Raw genomic sequence first — 21,051 nt, forward strand, 5'->3', positions numbered from 1 at the left:
AGATTTCATTGCTGCATGCCTTGTTCATTGTCTTTGCAGACACAGCTGAGTATGCATGAAGTGAGAAGATACACTCAGTATATTTCTGTTTTGTACTTCAGTTTTTAGGTTGATATTTTGCATACAAATGATTAATTTCTGTTAGTCTTCATGTTGCTGTTCTTCGTTACACTGTAAATTTCAGTAACTGCAAAATTAAGCTAGAGCAAACTCAAATGCCTTGAATTTCAGCTTGTGTCTGTCACTGCTTCTCTCCTGAGCCTTCCAAATGCAATTGCAGTGTGAATCTGGTGATCAGGATGAACGCTTCCCTGTAGTGGGGTACTACCAGTTGGGCATTTAATTTATCAGGATAGCTCAGGGGTTTTCAAATATAATCTGTATAAGCTCTGCTACGAACGTTTTCTGTTTTCCTGTCCTCCTAGAATGAAATTGCTCTACACTTGCGGCGTCTCCCATTTCCCTTCCTTAGCTACTCTAGGACTTTGAAAATGATTGCCAATGAAATAGCAATTTTCAACATGGTTGGAGAGCTGGTAATGCACGTGTGCTACTTGAATGTGGAAAAAGCAGTGTCCTCGTTTGGCATTTCGAGCAACTAATTAAAATACTTTGCAGAGTTTAGAATTAATACATGCTGAATACAGTTTTGTGAACTTTCTTGACTTCAGTGTATTAGCAAATTCTCATTGCTACAAATGAGATTATGAAGTTTAACACTTGATTTTACTAAAACTTTGTGAGAAAGTTTTCTGTGGTTGTATGGAGAAGCAAATGCTCAAACAGGAAAAACTAAGCTGTTTAACATTTAAATCCTCTTTTTCTTATTGGAACAGTATTGCTGACATCATTGAGCACTATAGAAAAGAACAGATTGTTGAAGGATATTACCTTAAAGATCCTGTTCCAATGCAGGTAAGATTTCATCTCTGAGCATTTGTTGTTGAAGACACAGACCTAATCATCATCAAATCAACTTGAGAACTGGATTACAGCAGAGATACCAATGGCAGTTAAACAACATCATCAACAATTTTCATGTTTTCAGCTTGCATGTTTCTTTTGTTTTATCCTCAAATGCATTCACTTACCAAAGGTTGGCTTGTAGTCAACAGAAAGCATGGTAAGCTTTGTCTCTCCTCTGAGGTGTTCATCCTCTTGCTGTGTGCCCCTGGCTGAACCGTACTGTGCCCTCATCCCACGTTAGGAAGAGCCAAGCTGCCCTCCTGTCTTCTGTGTCTGGGGTTTTTCTTCTGCCAGAGGAAACCTGCATGCACAGAAAAGCTTCAGGGATGACTGCAGGCCTGGGATTGCAGGCTGCTTCTGGAGTGCTCTTGCCGCATAGCAGGAGTTCATCCTAGGAAGCCACCAGTAATAAGCACACCACATCATCTACCTTTTCATAAGCTTATAACTAGTTATAAGTTACACATGTATAATTTGATCTCTGTCTGTTCCCAGACTTCCCTGTTTCAGTGGTTAGAAATTTGCCTTTAATTTCCTCCCTGAGCAGAGTTACAGTCAATCCAAACCTCTCTGTGAGGACTATTGTGTTAATACAAGAACATTTCTTGTGTTCTCCCTTAGTTACTTTGCTAAGCTAAGCATACCAAAGCTGATCCTGTCCCTTTGTAATATTCTTATAGTAGCCCTGCTGCCACCAGTTCTGATGTGACCTCACCTTTCTTGAATATGGTAGGGACCAGAACAGTTTAGAGTACCGTGTCGTGGGTAATTCCCTTTCTCTTTTGAAAATAACTTAACAGATAACAAATACCTTAGAATAGGTGTCATTTTCTGTCGAGGGTTGACCCTGGCAAGCAGCTAAGTACCCACACCTTTACTTGGTCACTCCCTTCTCCTGAGGTGTGGGTGCAAAAGCAGAAAACCTCCTGGATTGAGATAAGTGCAGTTTAATAAGCAGAGGAGAAGGTGGTGGTGCAAAGGCAATCACCATCACCTCCACAAGCAGACTGTTGCCCAGCCAGGCTCTGAGTGGTCATTGCCCAGGAAGACACACCACCCCCTGACCCCACAGTTTTATTGCTGGTGATGGCGTTGCGTGGCAGGGAATATCCCTTTGATCCACTGGCATCAGCTGTCCTCGCTGTGTCTGCTCCCAGCATCTCGCCCACCCAAGCCACCTTGCTGAGGAGAGGGGGGCAGGGTGGGAAATGGAGGAGGTCTTGGGGGTGTGATCAGGAAGAGCCAAAGCACTGGGGTGTTACCAACAGTGTGAGCCACAAACCCACAGTACCAAAGGGGCTGCCATGGCAAAAGGTGACCCCATTCCTGTCAGACCCAGTACGTTGTCACAGCCACGTTGTATTTGTGTTTCTCATTGTCTGTTTTCTAGTGGTAAGTATTAACAGGTGTAACCTTTACGTTGCACTGGCAGACTTACACCTTGTGATTCCGATCTTTCCTATACTGCTAATTGTCTTGTGTTTCCAGTGCTTCCCAGTTCTGTGCTGCTGTTCACTGACGCTTGGTGATGTGGTTGGGACAAAAAGCAAATGCCAATCCTGAGACTGCTCCTTGAAAGGCCTCACTATTAACTTTCCTCATGCTCCATCTTTCATTTGAATCATGGCAGGAGTTGTCTTCATTTTAGCTTTTTGCTTGTGCACTTTAAAATTCCTGTATTAATGATCTTCTCTGCATTGACTAATTTTCCATGTCACACTACTTCGCATAACTTATTCATATATATTTGTGACTTTCTTTGTTTGAAAATCTAGCAGTCAATTTATGTTCAGCTATGGGTCTCCTTTCCACATACACCATGCTCTGTGTTTTTGAGAAGAGAGAAAAAAACAAGTCCTGCATACTTTTAGTCTCAGTCTGATTGATTTCCTGTGTCTAATATAAAATTTACTGAAAAATATTTGTCGCTAGATCTGTTATTTTGTGCACTGTTCCTTGCCTAGCTATACTATAGAGATTTTCTTGAGCTTGTAAAACACCTGGATGTTGCTTCCATTGTAAGTCCTGTACTTACTGTTAGTTTTACCAAAGTGTTTTTCATCTTGCTTTTGACCTGTTACTCAAAATGATAGTTCTTGTAGATAAATGGGTAGGAAGAAAAGTAGAACATTTAGTATGAACCAGTTCATGTGTCGCTTTTCATCTCGATGCTGGTTGACAGTCTTGCTTTTCATGTTTTCTCACGGCTAAAGAACTTTTGCTGATCAGCTTACTCGGTAAGGTCAAACTTGGTGTGGCTTTTGCCCATTCTCATTTGTTACTTGAGTTTCCAGGTCCTACAGCTTTCTGTGTGAATTTGTCCCTTTTCTGTTTCCTGTTTCTGCTTTCTTCTCTTGTCTTGAGTCCTACTCAGTTAGGACATGTGAGCTCTAATGAGATTAATGAGGGACTGTGCAAAGCGGAGTGAGTCGGTTTTAGTTGTGATCTGCACCGTTCTTGTTGCTTCCGATTTTATCCATGATTACTTAGTCCTAAAAGCTTTGGTAGAAGACAGTTAGAAGCTAGATAAAGATGCTCCTTTTTATTTAACATTAAAAAGACACTTTGTAGGAGTTGATCTGTATTGAAAATGTTTTTCTTCTATCGTCATTCTTGAAATATGGAAATAGTTTTATCTATGACATTTCTAGCAAGGGTATTGTATGAAAAAATTACATTGCTTTATTAAAATGAATAAGAGAACAACAGTAGTGAGTTGATGGCATTCAGTAAGATGATTCTTATTGCAGCTTATTGCAGTATGCAATTTTTAATGGCAAATTCTGAGCTTAAAATGTGTTTTTCTTACATGTTTACCAGCACCAAGAACAAGTGCTTAATGATACACTGGATGGAAAAGAAATCTACAATACAGTTCGTCGAAAAACAAAGGATGCTTTTTATAAAAATATTGTGAAAAAAGGTTATCTTCTGAAAAAAAGTGAGTCATGTTTACTTCTGTGGGTTTGGTTTTTTTTAATAAAGCAGATACGGTTCATAGACTGTCTTGAGTTGGAAGGCACCCATAAGGTTTATCAAGTCCAAATCCCAGCTCCTTGCAGGACTCCATAAAACTGAACTGATTGAGTTTTAAGTGTGCCATGACCGCTTCCTTAGGGAGCCTGTTCCAGAGACTGACCCCCCTCTCAGTAAAAACCTTTTCCTAATGTCCAATATGAACTTCCCCCACTGCAGACTCATTCCAGTTTTTTTCAGACTGGAGTACTTAGTAGGTACAGAGTGGTACACATAGCTGCACGTGGAACAAACTTAATAACATCACTCTTCCATCTAGGAGACAGGGTGTAATAACTGCACGTTAGATTTGTCTTCTCAAAACAGTGCTAGTACTTGTTTATTGAGGCCCATGGTGGGTTTCTGCAGATGAAAGAATAAAATCAAGGACAAAAGTTTTTTCTAAATGGTACTTTTGCATTAATTAGTTGCAGAAAGTTCCCAATCCGCTGTAGTTCAAGGAATGTTTTCTCTGAATCAAGTGCAACCAGCCAGGTACTTAGATATGGTTGTGTTTCGGGACGTGATTCTAATCTAAATTTGCATACAACGTATTCCCATTTCTGTTCTTCAGCCATACTGTTTTAAGATACTGTAATGCAATCTGTTAAATGTTGGTTAGTTTAGGACAGACTTTCTCATGTCAAGAGTCTGTTTCTTGATTAAAATTGTAATAAATGTGATCCACAGCATAGTTATTTGCAAACTGTGGAGACAACAGGAACTTGTTGTGCAGGGAGCTTAAATGCACTTGCTTGATCCTGTTGAAATTAGTGAAAATGTTTAGAGAACATTTTGCAACTCTGCCTGCATCTGTGAAATAGGTCTAATTTTAGCCACATGTATAAAATTGAGTGTGTATACTGATACTGCAAGTTAAGTGTAATTACCTGTACATTGTTTCTCTGTTTGCAGTTTGACAAGAAAGAAGAACCTCTCTTGTTCCCGTTTACAAAATTTACTCTTTGTTTTAAACAGTATAACTTTTTGCTTGTATCTCCTACAGGTAAAGGAAAGAGATGGAAAAACTTGTACTTTATATTAGAGGGAAATGATGCCCAGCTTATTTATTTTGAAAGTGAAAAACGAGCCACAAAACCCAAAGGACTAATAGACCTTAGTGTGTGTTCCGTCTATGGAGTACATGACAGCTTGTTTGGCAGGTAGGACACTGGCTTTTAATTCTTGTATGTGCAGCAGGAGAGTTTACAGCTAATTTGTGGCAGGTACAGGACATGGGCAAAGAGTTGTTAATGAACGAGTAGCCCTGGCGTGCATGAAGTTGATGTGGATGGCAAGACTGTATGTAGACAGATGTATCTGATGAACTTGTCTAGCCACGGCAACTCGACTGCTAGCAACTCTACACAGACAACTTCTAGTTACAAATCTTAGAATTTAGTATTAAAGCTTTATTGTGAAATAAGATAGGAGCTTTTGCAATTGTTTTTAATTATTGTTATTTAGAATATACAATATTTGTGATATATTAGATGTATATTGTATATATTTGAATATATTGTAATATAGAATATTGTAACATATATTGTAAACAAGGAACATTTTGGTTAACAACTGTCTTTTAAGCAGCTCTTAAGAAAGATGGTGCTGTGAGTTAAAGTGTGGTTGGACAGTAAGTGGTACTAGATGTGGGTGGGAGGAGATGCATGGTTGTACCAGCTTAGGAAGCTGTCAGTGAGACGCTGTAGCTGAGACAAAGTTCCTCCCGCATTTTAAGTCACTGGTAAAAACTGCCTTTGCCCTTCTCGGACATGCAATGAGGATGTGGCTTTGCGTGGTTCTGTGGTGACAGTGATTTAATTAGCTCCAGACCTTGCTGCTTCCCACTCTCCCACACCCTTCCATGGCATGGCCAGAGAGTGTCGTGTCAGTGTTTCTCCAGTGAAATGGATGGGGAAACTGAAGAGGGGATGCTTCATGTAACAGTGGTTTTGGGAGGGCTAAATTTCCTTGAGCCCAGTGTGGAAGGTTATGAGTGAAGTGTGCACTCTCAATAGCTTGTAATTTCACAAAACTAAGTATTTTTGTTGACTTTTTTGGCAAATGAATGGAGGCATTCAAAATGGCAAAGACAGTATAATTGCATTTAAGGTTGTAGAGGTTTGTGTCACATACATTCAAGGATTAGCATGTGATCCAGTTCACATTTTATTGGTCACAAGAGCCATGGGACACATTCAGATAGAGGATTGCTCATGTCAGTATTTTTTCCGGAACTCCTGAAAGAACAAATCCTTAATGTGTGTGTGTTTAATTGTTTGGGAACTAATGCTGAACCTCTCCTGCTTTTAAAGTCTCTAGGAACAGTCCTTGTTGACAAACCTTCTCCATTACCAGATGGTGATTTTTGATTGACTGTAAGTCAGCATACATGCCTGTTCAGTACAGGCCGTTCCGAAACAGCATTCCAAAACAAACCAGCTGTACTGAAGGGCAGTTTTCTTGAAATTGCCATAATGCATTCAAAACAAAATGCAATTTTGAAGCAAGATGTAATTTCCTAGTTGGAGTTCTTCCTCTTTCCATGTGTGCTGATGCTACAGGTAAACAAACAGAAATTCATGCAATGCTCAGTGCTTCTTACAGACCAACAGCAGAAATGTGTTAGTTCAATGTAAACTTTGTTGTGGTACAGCTCAACAAGTGGAGGTGTCTGTTAATATTACAGAGATTAATGAAACTTAACATTTTGTGTTTTGTTTATTTTTAAGGCCAAACTGTTTTCAGATAGTAGTTCAGCACTTTAGTGAAGAGCATTACATCTTTTACTTTGCAGGCGAAACTCCAGAACAAGCACAGGTGAGAGCTTTTATTGGTAAATACATTTAAGAAGTAATTTTTTGTCTTGTGGTGTTTAACAACATTGCCTTTCTGAAACAAGAAGTGAGTGTATCACTAATAGTTAGTGGCTGTGTCTATCAGCATGTGTTAAAGTGAAGTATAGCAGTGGATCTGTCAGGGGAAGGGTCGGTGCTGAGAGTCCACTGCCTACATTACCTGCACTTGGGGGTTTTACTTTAGACAAGTTCCAGTAGGGTCCCATGGACTGAACTTCCATTACTTTTCCTTTTCTGTTTCTGGAGAGCGTTTGTTGTTTGTTTTTTTTGTGGGTTTGTTTTTGGTTTTGGTTTTGTTTTTTTTTACATAGTTCAATTCAGAAAAATAATTTCTCTCCAGAAATAATCCATGTTATAAACCAGAGCATGGTAAGTTGGAGTTTTCCTTCCAAGACACATTCCTGATATGAACTGAAAGGCACATATTTGTGTCCAGTGATCAAAGTATATCGAACAACTGCCTTTTGCAGTTATTTGTCCTGTCCATAAATTGGTATTAATTTATAGTCTTGGGCCCTGATCGTGCACAAAAAGTAAGTTTTTCCTGGTTTTAGTTGGTATCCTTCAGTTATTAGCTCTTTAGCCGTTATGTTTGCTGATAGGAGCCTAATCCTCTGAAGTTCACTCACCAGCATGAAAGCATATCTAAGATGAGACAATATCCTTATTTATTAAGCTCACAGCTTGTTGCATCATAAGTTAAGCTTTGCATTTGATTTTATTTTAATGGAATTAAAGCTGCTTAGAGTACTCAGACTGCTGTTCACCAGAGAGTGAAGCCTGTATGAATTTAGTATTCTTCTTGTGCTATATATAAAGGAAAGCAGAATTTTTCATGTTAAATTAATACAAATTTATGAAAGTTGCTGAGATGACATCAGAATGGTGTAGAGGCATTTGTCACACAACTCTTAATGCACTGTCTTTGAGAAGCAGCACGCTGCGTAGTAATTGAGAATATATACACTGATTTCCACACTTATTACTGAATATTCATTTTTGTCACGTCTGCAAGGTCTTTTGTGTTCTAGAAGTTAAAAGAATTAAGAATATGTGGAAGACAGAATATCCTGTCTTGTTCCCTGAACATTTGGTATAATCTGCTTTTGGTTTTGATCTGCTTAACAGGCTGTTCAGTGCATTTATCCAGAGTACAGTTGGTTGGTTTGTTGGGGTTTTTTTATATTATGGCTTTGGCCCAGGAAAGTTCATAGGTAGTTCTTTCTCAAAAGTTCAGCTTTCTTTAACATTACATAGAAGAATAGTTTTATTTGGACATCAAGGCTCTGGTAAATAAATATGAATACCTTGTCTTTATGTTTTTTACAAAACGAAAGCGAATGTAAAATGCGCCGGTGCTTACTGTTGATTCTCACTGCTGTAAGGCCTGACAATTAAGGGGAAAGGTTTTCCTGCTGTGAGTGACTGTAGGGTGTACAATGCATCCAGGAAATGTTTCTGTTAGGGTATTTGTTTCTTCGATTGCTGCTCCTTCTGAGGATAAGGAAACAAGCTGTGACATTGTTTAATTGTACCTTGAGAACAGATGACAGATCTTTGAGATGCAGACATAAGAAGGATGTTGGTCAAAACCTAAGTTTTGTGTTTTGCAAAACCTGTATAAAATCTGGTGGGTGGGGAACAAAACCTGGAGCATGAGGCTGTAACACCTTCCACCTTCCCCTTGCAAAGCTCCTCTGTTAGCGGCTTTCTCGTGCTGCAGTGACTTTCAGAGGTGCCCTGGCGAGCTGGCAGCGCCTCGCAGCACCTTATTTGTTTAAAAAAATACACACAAAGGTTCTACAGTCAGTTTGGTGTTAGACAGCCTGTTTATTTCCTTGATCAAAACCGAATCCATCCATCTGCTCTGCTGTATTCATTTGTGAGCAAAGTGGGGGATGTTGGATATATCCTTCTCTGTTTCTCTGTTAATGCTATCTTAGCTTTCGTTTGAAGTATACACAGTATTGTGACTTCCATACAGTACTGGAGTTTTGCTTTTTAACTGTAATTTTCACAGAAGCACACAAGTTTTGCTTCATTTTATATACCGTTTGTAATTCCATGTAATATTACTAGACTGGAAAATTGGTAAAGGTCACACTCCACATCCATTAGTAATGCTTGATATTTCTAAAAGAGAAAATGGTTCAGATATGCAAATCCTTTATTAGGTTTTGCTCAGTAAAGATAAGAATTTTGCTTTAATATTCAAACTTGCATCCTTTGCAATTACAGAAAACTTAGGTTTTGCCAAGCTAAAGGGAAAAAAAACTTTGGATACTCTGTTTATGTACGTCTGTTCTGCTGCAAGAAGCTGTGTCTGACTTTGTTTTATTACACTGTTCTGCCTCCTTCTGACGTAGGACTGGATGAAAGCTCTGCAGATGTTTTGCAGTTTAAGAAAAACCAGTCCAGGAACATCAAATAAACGTCTACGTCAGGTGAAGATGGTTCCATGGGGTTGGTGGTGATGTGGACAAGTGTTTTGTCTCCTCGTTACAAATCAATACTGACGAGTCTCAAAATTTTCCTTTCAACAGCAGTGAATCCTCCATGTACTGACTTTCCTTTTTGGAGTTATGCAGTGAAACCAACCAGAATGACTTACACTTTGTTGTAATATCTACATACATAGAAAGATTTAGGCAATCTGCACATGCTGTGCTAGGTGTTATTTTCTGACTACATTTGATCCAAACTATAAGGAAGTCAGCATTTGTATCATCTCAACTTCTAAACTTTACCACATATGGGGAAAAAAATTGACAGACTTACATGACGATTAAACAAAATACTAATTTAACTAATATTATTCATCTTCAGTAATAAATAAATGCTGAACTGTGCTTGTGGCTAAATTTCTCTTGGCCTCTAGAAAGTGCTGTGTTTGCCAGAATTTCCCCAAGGGAGAGGACAGATGGTCACAAATGGCAAAGTCTGCAATGACTGGAGAATAACGGGAAAATAATTCCAGAATCCCTGATATTTTTTAATGTTAGAAACAGTGAATGGAGTTGTTTTAACAGACAGCAGAGAAAGAAATAAAATAATGTTTTTTTGGACACACAACTGTTTTGTATTTAACACTAAGGATGTTCAGATACTTCTGAATAAATGAATTAAATTAGGTGAATTTACAAATAAAGTAGCAGGTGAAATTGAGGGCTTCAAGCTGCAAAAGTGAAACAAAAAAATGAGAACCTGAAAGAATTCTTTACTTCAAAAAGTGAAGAAAATGTTTATCTACATGAAGGAATAGAATGTAATGTGTTGTACAAGGGAATTTTACATGGTCTGTTAGGAAAGCAACAAATAAGCCACTGTGTTTGGAATCATCTGTGGCTTTTACTCAAGGTGCCAGTCTTTGACTTCAGTAACATTTTCTGTGCATAGAAGAGTCAATGTTTGCAAATTGTAATGCCTCAAAGACAGTTTTGAAAGGAGAAAACATGCCTTAAAAACACAGGGCCGGAGATTTGTTTTCAGTAGTTATCCGAGTTACTCTGATTTTGTCACTGGTGCCTCTTGAAACATTGTTCCATTACTTCTGTTCCTTGCTCTTTTTACTAGGAAACTTTAGTTTGTATTCAATATTCATATGTTAACAGTAAGCTTCCACACGGAAGATGAAAAAAATAATGCATTCATATGGTTTGTATTTCTGTTCTAGCAACAAAAAGTAAATTCTGTGTGTTTTTTTTAGGTCAGCAGTCTTATTTTGCATGTCGAAGAGGCCCATACGCTCCCAGTAAAGCATTTTACTAATCCGTATTGTAACATCTACCTGAACAGTGTTCAGGTGGCAAAAACACACATCAGGGAAGGGCAGAACCCCGTCTGGTCAGAAGAATTTGTCTTTGAGTAAGTCTTAATCTTCTTGAATTACTGAATTTCACTTGTAAGTTGCATTGCATTTAAGATTCTTAACACTGTACTGTCTTACATATGCTTTTAAAAAAAAAAACCAACTGTGTGTGTAGTTATACAGCACCAACCTTTCAGCCAAATTCTGCATGGGCAGGATTTTCTGTAGGCACCTAAATATCTTTGTTAATATAAGTTAATAAACTCAGGACTGAAATGAGTGTTTAGAATAAGCTTAAATGCAAGCCCAGTATAGTATTAATTGAGGCTTTCTGTCTTTTCTCCTAGTGATCTTTCGTCTGATATTAATAGATTTGAGATAAGTCTTAGTAACAAAACAAAGAAAAGTAAAGATCCAGACATATGTAAGTATTTTTTCTGTAAAAGATGCATGTACATTGCAGCAATGGATATTTTGTGTGGTTTTCATTACTCTTGTCAAATGTTGTCACAAGAGAATTAAGTGTATTTTTATGCTCACTATACTGCTCTGTTTGTATGTTTTGGATGTCTGGTACTGGCTTTACATAAATGTTTTACAATGAGAACCTGCATGTTTTTTTAGTAATTAAATGCACAGTAATCCAGCTCTGTGTATCTGATGGCTTTTCTAGCTCTGGTCTGGAGCAGCCACTGTGTTATAAAATGACTGCTTACCAAAAGGCAATGGAAAAAAAGAAGTTGTCAGTATTAGTCTGCTCCATAAAATGCTGCGCTCCATGGCGTTTAAGCCTGATTGCATGGCATTCCTTTTCAGGTTTTTTTGTTGCTTCCAGTGAGAAAAAGAAAGGGAGGAAAGGTGTAGTACTTCCGTCATGGGAAAAAAAGGAATTAAAAAATTATCTCTGAAGCAAATTTGCCGCCTTTTCCTTTCCATTTTACCTCATCTGTCTGATTTCCTTGTACCACTCTTGGGCTTAAACCCGAGCTTGCCTCAGTATTGCTTTGAATGGGAAAGGGTCCACATTTTCTTGGCCTTTTACAGAAGTTCCCAAGAATTTATTTTCCTTGTGTTACCCAGACAGCTGCTGTTTCAGCTGTGGTTTTGTTTCTGTTCCAGCAAAAGCTGGTAAGACCTGTCAGCTTTCTAGAAAAGAAAGGGCTGGGTTTGAAGAACGTGGATTCTGAGTGCTTAGATAGAAAAAATTGGGTTTTATTTTTTCTTTTAGTTCTCTTCCCACACAGTGTGTTTTTTAGGGTTTTTTTTCCTCTTAGTAAGGTATCTTGTTTCCATCATCCTTATTCTGGAGCAGCATAAGCCCCCTGCCTCCTCTGATGCCTGCAGGGCAAGACACCCTCCCCGCCCCCTTCACATTTGTTCCAGGATTTTTTCTTTTCCATTGTGTTGAGAGCTGCCTGTTCCAAAGCCTGTCAGAGTACTTGTAATTTATTTCAGTTTGCAGTTTGCATATGTTGTGTTGCTGGCCTGTTAACCTGTGCCTCAGTGCTAATTTATTGATTTTTTTTTTTTTGAGATTTATAGGGAAACCTTGATCAAAGTAGAATTACTGTGCATTTTGAATGCTCTTGCAGAGCCTAATTCAATTTCAGAAATCCTTCCTCTGAGCAGACAACTTTCTGCAGAGCAGGAGGAAAAAGATACATTCCCTCTGACAGACAAAAGGGCTGTAATTGCAGTTGTGACCATCTTTTTGCACTGTTCTTTTATTCATTTGAGCTGGAAAAGTCATTGATCTACACTGAAGCTCTGGTTAGTAAAAGAAGCTTTAAAAGGATAATTCTTGAATGGAATACTGAAGTAACTTCTTTAAAAGTTTCTGTAGTTTCCTCATCTCCATCCAGATGAAGGAGGTTGAGTTGGCTTTGGGTGCATCCAGCTGATGGGAGGAGATGGAAGGTTTCCTTATTGTTTATTTTATATTATTTTTTTTATTCTTTATTATCGGGTGCAGGATAGGACGAGTTTCTCGATTGCAGTTCTCTACGCTCTTAAAGCATAACCCAACACTCTCTTCATTTTGGGACAAGGACTGGACCAAGTCAACTTGAATGGACACATCTCTCTGCTTACATCCCCAGCATTTTTAAATATGTGAAGTGTGAGGGAACAAATGAGCTAAACCAGACCTTGTCTAACACAGCTCTGTGCTGCGTTGCCTGAATAACCCTTGAGGATTGGTTCCTTTCCCGAATGTTCTCCTTTTCAGCCACAGCTCTTAAATGTGCACTGCTATGAAGTAGAGGTCATGTGAAGCTGGGACTCGTAATCTTCCTGGTTAATTGGGTTAAGTCAGCTTTGCAACTTGCTTTTCCTGACATGGAATGCAGATTGAAGGCCCAAAACTCTTTTACTGGTCTCACTGCTTTATTTCTTTCATCGTAACACACAAGTTAAATATCAAAATAATACTAGCGTGAAGACTATTTTTTTTCAGTATTTTTAAATAATTCCTGAGTTTTCAAGTCTTTGACTTTGAAGTTCGCCAGTTATTACAATCCCATAATTATTTTAGTGTTTTTGTTTTTTAAAAGGTATTTCAATAGTAAGAAATACTAAACAGTTTACCATCACTTCTATTTAGATTTTTCTTTGTTTCCCTAACTGTAAACTTCATGAGGATTTATTCAAATATTTATAATATGGCATGAAACAAATAAAGCCCTCAAATGTGTCAGTAGACTTCACCTGCAAACTGGGATGCTCAGGTAAATCAACTGGTAAATCTCTCAGGGCAGTGCCATACATTGTTGAACTGGAGTGGAAGTTCTGGTTAATTCTGAATTAGTTCGTGTTGAAAAAGAAACATTTTTGTAAGGGAGGCAGTCTCCTCACACAGCAAGTCCATGGAACAAAGCATTAGCCAATGTCTTTCCTTCCAGGCACAGTTGTTACTTGCAGTTTTTGAGCTTGTTTTTGAAGCTGATTGCCAAGATTGTGGAAGGATGGGCTGTCGTAACCGGGCAGTGACTTGTGTTGGTGAAGGGCAGGATTCTGTGTGTCTGCGTATTGAGCAGTTTCCTCTTTTTCAAGATTTCAAGTGGCGTTCATTCTGAATCAGTAATCTATTTTTTTTAGTGTTTTTGATTGCTCTGTTTTGTTCTGGCAGAGTTAAACAAAGGATTTGTAGTAAATTCAGGTTCATTTCCAGTCTGAGGACTGGAACAAACCTAAGTTTGAACCCCTTTGCACTTCAGTTCCCAGGTTATAATTACTAACCATCAAAATACAATCTTGTTACTAAATATTATGCTTGAAGTTTCCATTAACAAACATCAGTCTTTTTTTTTTTTGTACTGGTGTTTATATTGTAAAACACTGTGATTCTTTTTGGATCAAGGTCATTGTCGAGCAGATTCTTACCTGTGTCTAGAGAGAGCAACTGTTGTTTGTTTTGATGATTTTTCTGTGTATTTGTTTCTCTTTCTAACAAGTTTTAGATTGTAAAGTGTAAATATCCTGAATTTTTCAGCTAATAGCAGTCTCTTATTGAAGGTAGCCTACTGATATAGTATTTATATTATAGCTATGAAGTGCTATATAACCACAGGGAAAAATTATGTCATTATTTTATCCTAGATCCTGTATTTCATTCACTATACCTCTCACTGAGATACACGTGCCTTAAGTGTGTAAGCAAAATAAGGAAAACACATTGCTTAGTTACAGATACACGAGCTTTGATGCTAGGGAGAAATATTCTAGAAAAGTCAGTTCTTATGTGGTCTAAAGACTTAGTCCCGTCCACAGCGGTGAGATGTAACAGGTGATGATGAACTGTTTTTCACACAACTGTTTTGAATGCATTAGCTTATATAAGTTTATCAGCTCCAAAGAGTATGAAGTAGGTAACAGCAGTGTCCTGAAAGAAGCATCATAAATGTGACATTTTTCTGTCCAGTATCAAATGATACCTTGCTATGTATTGCAGCACTGGGGCAATGGGAAGTCTGCCGAGTTGACTCTCATCATTATCTAGGCAGCAAGTAGCTTGGGAATAGTTTTTTACATAATCTGCATAAACTGTCACAGCCGTAACCTGGGAATTAGTATAAAAGCAACGCATATGGCAGTGTTGGGGAAAGCCGTAACAACACTATAATAATAAATAATAAGCAACGAAGTGGTCAGGGAGCAGACCTGATGTTGGTATCAGCCCAAGAGTGGAAAGAGGACAGCCAATTCTGAACACTTGATTTTTAGTTTCTGGCTGCTGCTTGGATTTGCAGGGTAGCACTTTTTTACTTACTACTTACGTGTTACAGAGAAGACTGTGTCACTATCCGTGTGGCATATTTGAATGTGTATGTACACATCCTTTACAGAATGCCTTATGTTTCTTCTTCAGTTTACAGAAGCCTGTTAAACCATTGAAGAGAGAATCTGTTGATATATTAATGGCAAAAATATTGCTTATTAATATTCATTTGCTGAAACAAGATGGTGTGCTGAAAATAAACTGTGTTTTTTATTTAATAGTAGCACTGTTTTGCTGTAGATAACTTACTTGAACAATGCTTTTTTTCCTTAAGTGTTTATGCGTTGCCAATTAAGCCGATTACAGAAAGGCCATGCAACAGATGAGTGGTTTCAGCTCAGTTCCCATGTACCACTAAAGGGTATTGAGCCAGGATCTCTGCGTGTTCGAGCACGGTATTCTATGGAGAAGATCATGCCAGAAGAGGAGTACAGTGAGTTCAAAGAGGTATGAAATTATTTCACTTTCCTTGGCAAAACTCACTTTGTTGGTTGTTTGAGACAGCTCTCAGTAACACTGGTTGACATCACTGAATAATCTTTACAGTGGCACCTATATATGACTGCAGATGTATGATACCAGCTTTTACAAAGCTGTTATATGTTGGGAGAAGCTTCTCAGTATTTTAAAATTCTGTTTTTCTTTCAGCTTATACTCCAGAAAGAACTTCATGTAGTCTATGCCTTATCCCATGTTTGTGGACAGGACAGAACACTGTTGGCTGGCATTTTATTGAAGATTTTTCTTCATGAAAAGCTTGAGTCCTTGTTGCTACGGACACTAAATGACAGGGAGATAAGCATGGAAGGTACTGCACCAAATTACACTAACATTTACTGCAATTCTGGGCAGGTGGGGCAGGAGGGGCTCTGGTGCCTTCCTCTTTTTCTCCTCCTGTAGTTACAACCTGTATCACAGTGTAAACACAGCACATTCTTCCTGTGCTATTTGTTGTCTCCTTTTCTCAACTTCTCACTTTGCTGTCTTTTTTTTCAGATGAAGCCACTACCTTGTTTCGTGCCACCACTTTAGCCAGTACGCTTATGGAGCAGTATATGAAAGCCACAGCAACAAGTTTTGTTCACCACGCACTGAAAGACTCCATATTAAAGATAATGGAGAGCAAGCAGTCCTGTGAGGTGATACCTTGAGCTACCTTGTGAAGCATTTTGGGTTGCCGACATAGTTATCTACTGGTTGTTGTGTTTTACGTTTGCACTAGATACTAGCTTCAGAAACCTTTTTTAAGCTCTCAGAACTGAAATTTCATTTACATGAGAAATACAGGAACTGAATTAATTTAGAGACTTTTTTTTCTCCTAGATTTTGGCTCTGAACAATATTCATAGTAGAACTTTTAAAGTTTTTAAATTAAAATTTCTTTGAATTATTTATTTCTAGCAATTACAGGCTGCTATGTAGCAGTTACTGCATGTCCTAACCTAAGTAACTTCCAGTAGACTCGACAGCATAGAAGTCAATAGCTGAACTTTAATTTAAAACTGCCCGATATTAAATTATTTTTACTGATCCTATAAGTGCTTTTAAAATGACCCTCCTAAATTTGGTGTTTCAATTTAACTTAATTGTGGAAATTACGAGAGTCCTCTTAGTTTCAGACAAAAAGGTCCTGCAGATGGATAATGGTGAATATCTGAGCTGTGAAAAGCCTGGTGTATTGTAACTTAAAACCACTAGCTTCTTCACATTTCCTCACTAGCCATCGAAACAGACTTGTGAGTTCTGTAAGAGCACAGCAGGAGAACATCTAATTTACTTTGAAGTAGTATTCAGTGTGTAATGTTACGAAACTATACATGTAGCTCTAGTTAGAAGAAACAATGTTTTCTCTTTTTGTTCTAGTTAAATCCCTCAAAGTTAGAAAAGAATGAAGATGTAAACACTAATCTGGCACATCTGCTCAGTATACTTTCAGAATTGGTGGAGAAAATATTCATGGCTGCAGAGATCCTGCCTCCGTAAGTTTGTACTTTTCTGTAATTTCTGTGATTTGTATTTGAAAAATCCTGATTGTGTGAATTGCACCTTAATGAGTTCCTACAGGTTCATCTTTTGCTAATCAGCCATAAGGCGAATGTCTTTAGGGTTGCTGTATGCACACAGAAGAATGTAACACTTTCAGGAATTAATACTGCTTTTTGCAAAAGCCTCTGGCTAGCAGATGTACTTTTCTTTGAAGAAGAAAATACTGGACCCAAGAGGTCAGGGAAAGAAGAATAATAGAAATAATCTTGTATTTCCAAAAAAAAAGGTGTAAGACGCGAGTAGTTAGCAGACAGTTAAATATATTTAACTTGATTACAAATTATTTCCAGTCCTCCTCCTGTGAGAGATAGAATTGTTAACAGCATATTAAAACTACAGGCAGGCAGTAATGCTGTGATTGCTTTTGTATGATAGGAAGATGTTTTTTTCCTTTTTTTAATTCCTAAAATAACTTGTGTTCATTCTGTAAGTTTAAGGGAGTAAGCAATTAGCTATTATTCCTACAGAACGTTGAGGTATATTTATGGGTGCCTGCAGAAGTCTGTTCAAAACAAGTGGCCAGCCAATACCACCATGAGAACCCGAGTTGTTAGGTAAGTTATTGTCACTTTATTCTGGAAATAATCTTTTCAGTTCCCGTAAAAGACACGGTTGTGTTGCTGCCAAGAGAGGTTCCCTTTGCCCACCCACTCCTGCTGCTCCTTACCTTGGCCCATGGCAGTGGGTGGCTGCAGGACGATGCTTTGCAGTGCAGACAGCAGAAACCCTTGGCAAGGTCAGAGACCTGCTCCTCCTTTTTGGAGCCGGCGTGGTCTGAGATTGAGTTCGATGTGACTTTACCATTAAGTTCTTCCCACATGGCTTCAACCATTCACCTTAATTGGGAAATTGATATGCTGCTTCTTTCAGCTGTTACCAGAGTTGAAGTCGAGGCACGATATTCTTAATTTGTTAATGTATTCACAAAGCACAGGCTGCTTGCTGGGTGTCTGTCTCAGAAAGATTCCATGCTAACTTGAATTCTTAAAGACTACGCAATTTTAAATTAATTCTCTAATTGTATTGACCAGAATACAATTTTCTTCCCATTCCAGTGGCTTTGTTTTTCTTCGACTGATTTGTCCTGCTATCCTGAACCCAAGGATGTTTAATATCATCTCAGGTGACTATATGCTTCACACTGAATTCATTCCTTATACAGCAGGAGCATGAAATTACTGTAGTGTCTAATGTAGCAAAATACAAAGTTGTTTTGAACAGTGTCCAAAGTCATGTTATCCACGTCACTTGATTGACTTCTCCATAAGGCAGCCGGCTTATGCTTTTCACCCTTAAAGGTTAGATTGTGGTTATCCCAAATGTTGCGTTAAAGTCTAGAAAAAGATGCACTGTGGTATTTAATAATACAGTTTTGAGTGAGTCTGACAATGTGGTATATGCTCTACCTGTGTGAAAAATGTACGTGTGTGATCTTCAGATGTCACTTTGCATACAACACAGTGCCAGAGTTAATGGCTGAAATTCAATGAATTGAATGAACAACATTTATAGATTAAATTAACAACATTTATAGAGACTTTGTCTGCAGAGCTTGTAATATGTTTGCGCAGACCTAGAAAATTATGCTCGAATAAGTGGGGGTTGTGCAGACTTAGAATGGGCTTTCCTGTTGTGAAGCTTTAATGGTGAGGGCATAGATGATCCCGTGGCAGTTGCCTTAAGCACCCAGAAATGGTTGTGGGCATTTTTGACTTGGCTCCTGTGGGAGGAAAAAAGGAAAGTCATTAACTACTGGAAGCTCTACAACTGGAGTTAAAATATTTGGATATCTGAGTTGTTTAGTTTTAAAAGTTTACATATGTTATGCTTCATAATTGTTTCCTATTTTTTTAATTTGGCAAAGATCACCGCAAGGTGGAGGACATTTAGATGCCGTAGGCACTGCCCTTCCTCCTTTCCCCCCTGGCGATTTCTTGATTTTTGCCAGTAAAATGCTCTTTTGGAAATAGGAGCAAACTGGAAATCTAATTCACAGAATCACAGACCGTTAGGGATTGGAAGGGACCTCAAAAGATCATCCAGTCCAATCCCCCTGCCGGAGCAGGAACACCCAGATGAGGTTACACAGGAAGGCGTCCAGGCGGGTTTTGAATGTCTGCAGAGAAGGAGACTCCACAACCTCTCTGGGCAGCCTGGTCCAGTGCTCTGTCACCCTCACTGAGAAGAAGTTTCTTCTCAAATTTAAGTGGAACCTCCTGTGTTCCAGTTTGTGTCCATTCAGAAAAGCTTTTGGTTTTTGGGTTTGTTTTTTTTTACACATAGAGAGTTTTTAACACAATGTAGCATGTTTTCTATTGTCACTTTTTAAGCTGTACTGAATAAGAAGGGCTGTACTGAACAGAAAGTTGTAATCATTTCCATGCATGCTTTGGAGAAAGCATCTGAGAAACATGGCCTGGCACACAGTGACCCTTTATTTAGGATTATATTCTCTTCAGGTAATTTGCAAGTTAGGTACCTCGTAACTTGGGCTGCACTGTATCTGCAGGTGTAAAACGTTACCTCTAAGTTTGAGTAATCCCTTTTGAGCTTGGCTGTCAGTGTTAAAGTCCTGATTATGTGCATCCAGGTAATGTTCTTGACTGCTGCTAAAGTAAACTTACAGACTCCGTGTAGGGCCTTTAGAGGTGCTCTAAAGAAGGGATGAGGCAGTCCTTTTGGAGCAAAAGTTATTTTGGATGGGAAAGGGAAGAAAGAAAAACAAAAGATGCAGGTAGATAATGAAAAGCATACAGCATTCTTATGAAGAATGACAAAATTTAGAGCCTATATAATAACCATGTCAATTTGGGAACAGTTCAAACCTGGCCTTCACCGAAGCCATTTGCACAACAATTTTGTAAGACACTACTGGGTAGTATCACTTGTTGGAAAATGAAATTTTAACTAAGTCATTAATGTAAAGTGCTAAGTACAGTAAGTGACTATCATTTCATGGAAACACAAGCCACAATTGCATGTAATGTTTACTCTGTCATCCTGATGCCACTAATTTAAAGTATAACTTGTCAGAGCCCAATTATGTCGGTATACAGAAATAAGGAAAAAAGTAAACTTAGGGTTTTAGGTTTTTTTATTCTAAAGGTAAAATATTTTTTTTATTCTAACAAATAATTCTTTCATGAGAACTGTTTCATTTTTGTGCAAATGGTTCTTCACATAGCTCTTACTAACACCACTTTATTTTGCATACTTCTGTATGCAGCTATCACAGGAAATAAATGTTCATATTAATATATTCTTGTGGACATCACTAAAGCAACATAAGTTTTACATAAGTGACATCTTACACGTGCCGTTCTTTTATAATATTAAAAATATTCCATGAAAAATGAATATGAATCGGAGAAGAGCTTTACCTTTGTGTACTGCTGTTAGTTTTGAATGGACGGTCAGTAACTCTCTACTTTATTCCTGCCAGATTCTCCTTCCCCCACTGCTGCAAGAACGCTGACGCTGGTCGCCAAGTCTGTGCAGAATTTAGCAAATCTGGTTGAATTTGGAGCTAAGGTGAATATAATTTTACACACACAGAAGAGCCTACAACTCTGTTTCCAGTACATTTCAGTGTTTTTGTATAATACATGCAAAAATCCATTGCCATACAGCCTGATACATCACCTGTTTGTCCTGATGAGCAAGGAGGCCTCATTACTGCAGTTTCTTCTGTCCTCTTCACTTAGAACTGAACAGGGTGTTCATCTGAACCAGAGCAATAGCATGAAGCCTGGCCAAATGGGGAAGAGGAGCCATAATGATTTGAGAGGAAGTGATCTAGCAACTCTAGAACCCTGAGGGACACCACTTGTCACCAGTCTCCATGTGGACATTGAGATCTTGATCATTACCCTCTGAGTGTGAACATCCAGCCAATTCCTCATCCACCAGAAAGCCCATCCATCAGATCCATATCTCTCCAACTTAGAAGGATGTTGTTTGTGACCATGTCAATGGCCTTGCAGAAGTCCAGAGAACATCCATAGCTCTTCCCTTGTCCACTGATGCAGTCCCTGTCATAGAAGGCCACTAGGTTCATAGAATCACAGAACGGTTTGGGTTGG

At 38.5% G+C, this 21,051-nt stretch overlaps 1 protein-coding gene across 1 annotated transcript; it reads left to right on the forward strand.

Moving 5' to 3' along the window:
• Nucleotides 1–762: 762 nt before the first annotated feature.
• Nucleotides 763–20,500, forward strand: RASA1 (RAS p21 protein activator (GTPase activating protein) 1; the record flags this gene model as incomplete). The annotated part of the gene is made up of 14 exons (XM_010185959.1): nucleotides 763–915; nucleotides 3,787–3,907; nucleotides 4,988–5,144; nucleotides 6,714–6,801; nucleotides 9,206–9,283; nucleotides 10,546–10,703; nucleotides 10,995–11,071; nucleotides 15,198–15,370; nucleotides 15,572–15,731; nucleotides 15,920–16,062; nucleotides 16,787–16,902; nucleotides 17,437–17,523; nucleotides 18,025–18,092; nucleotides 20,412–20,500. Coding segments are annotated over exons 1-14 (1,668 nt in total), but the record flags the coding sequence as incomplete, so codon positions are not given.
• Nucleotides 20,501–21,051: the final 551 nt, after the last annotated feature.

The sequence above is a fragment of the Mesitornis unicolor genome, unplaced genomic scaffold, assembly GCF_000695765.1.
Source record: "Mesitornis unicolor isolate BGI_N332 unplaced genomic scaffold, ASM69576v1 scaffold17516, whole genome shotgun sequence".
NCBI lineage: Eukaryota > Metazoa > Chordata > Aves > Mesitornithiformes > Mesitornithidae > Mesitornis > Mesitornis unicolor.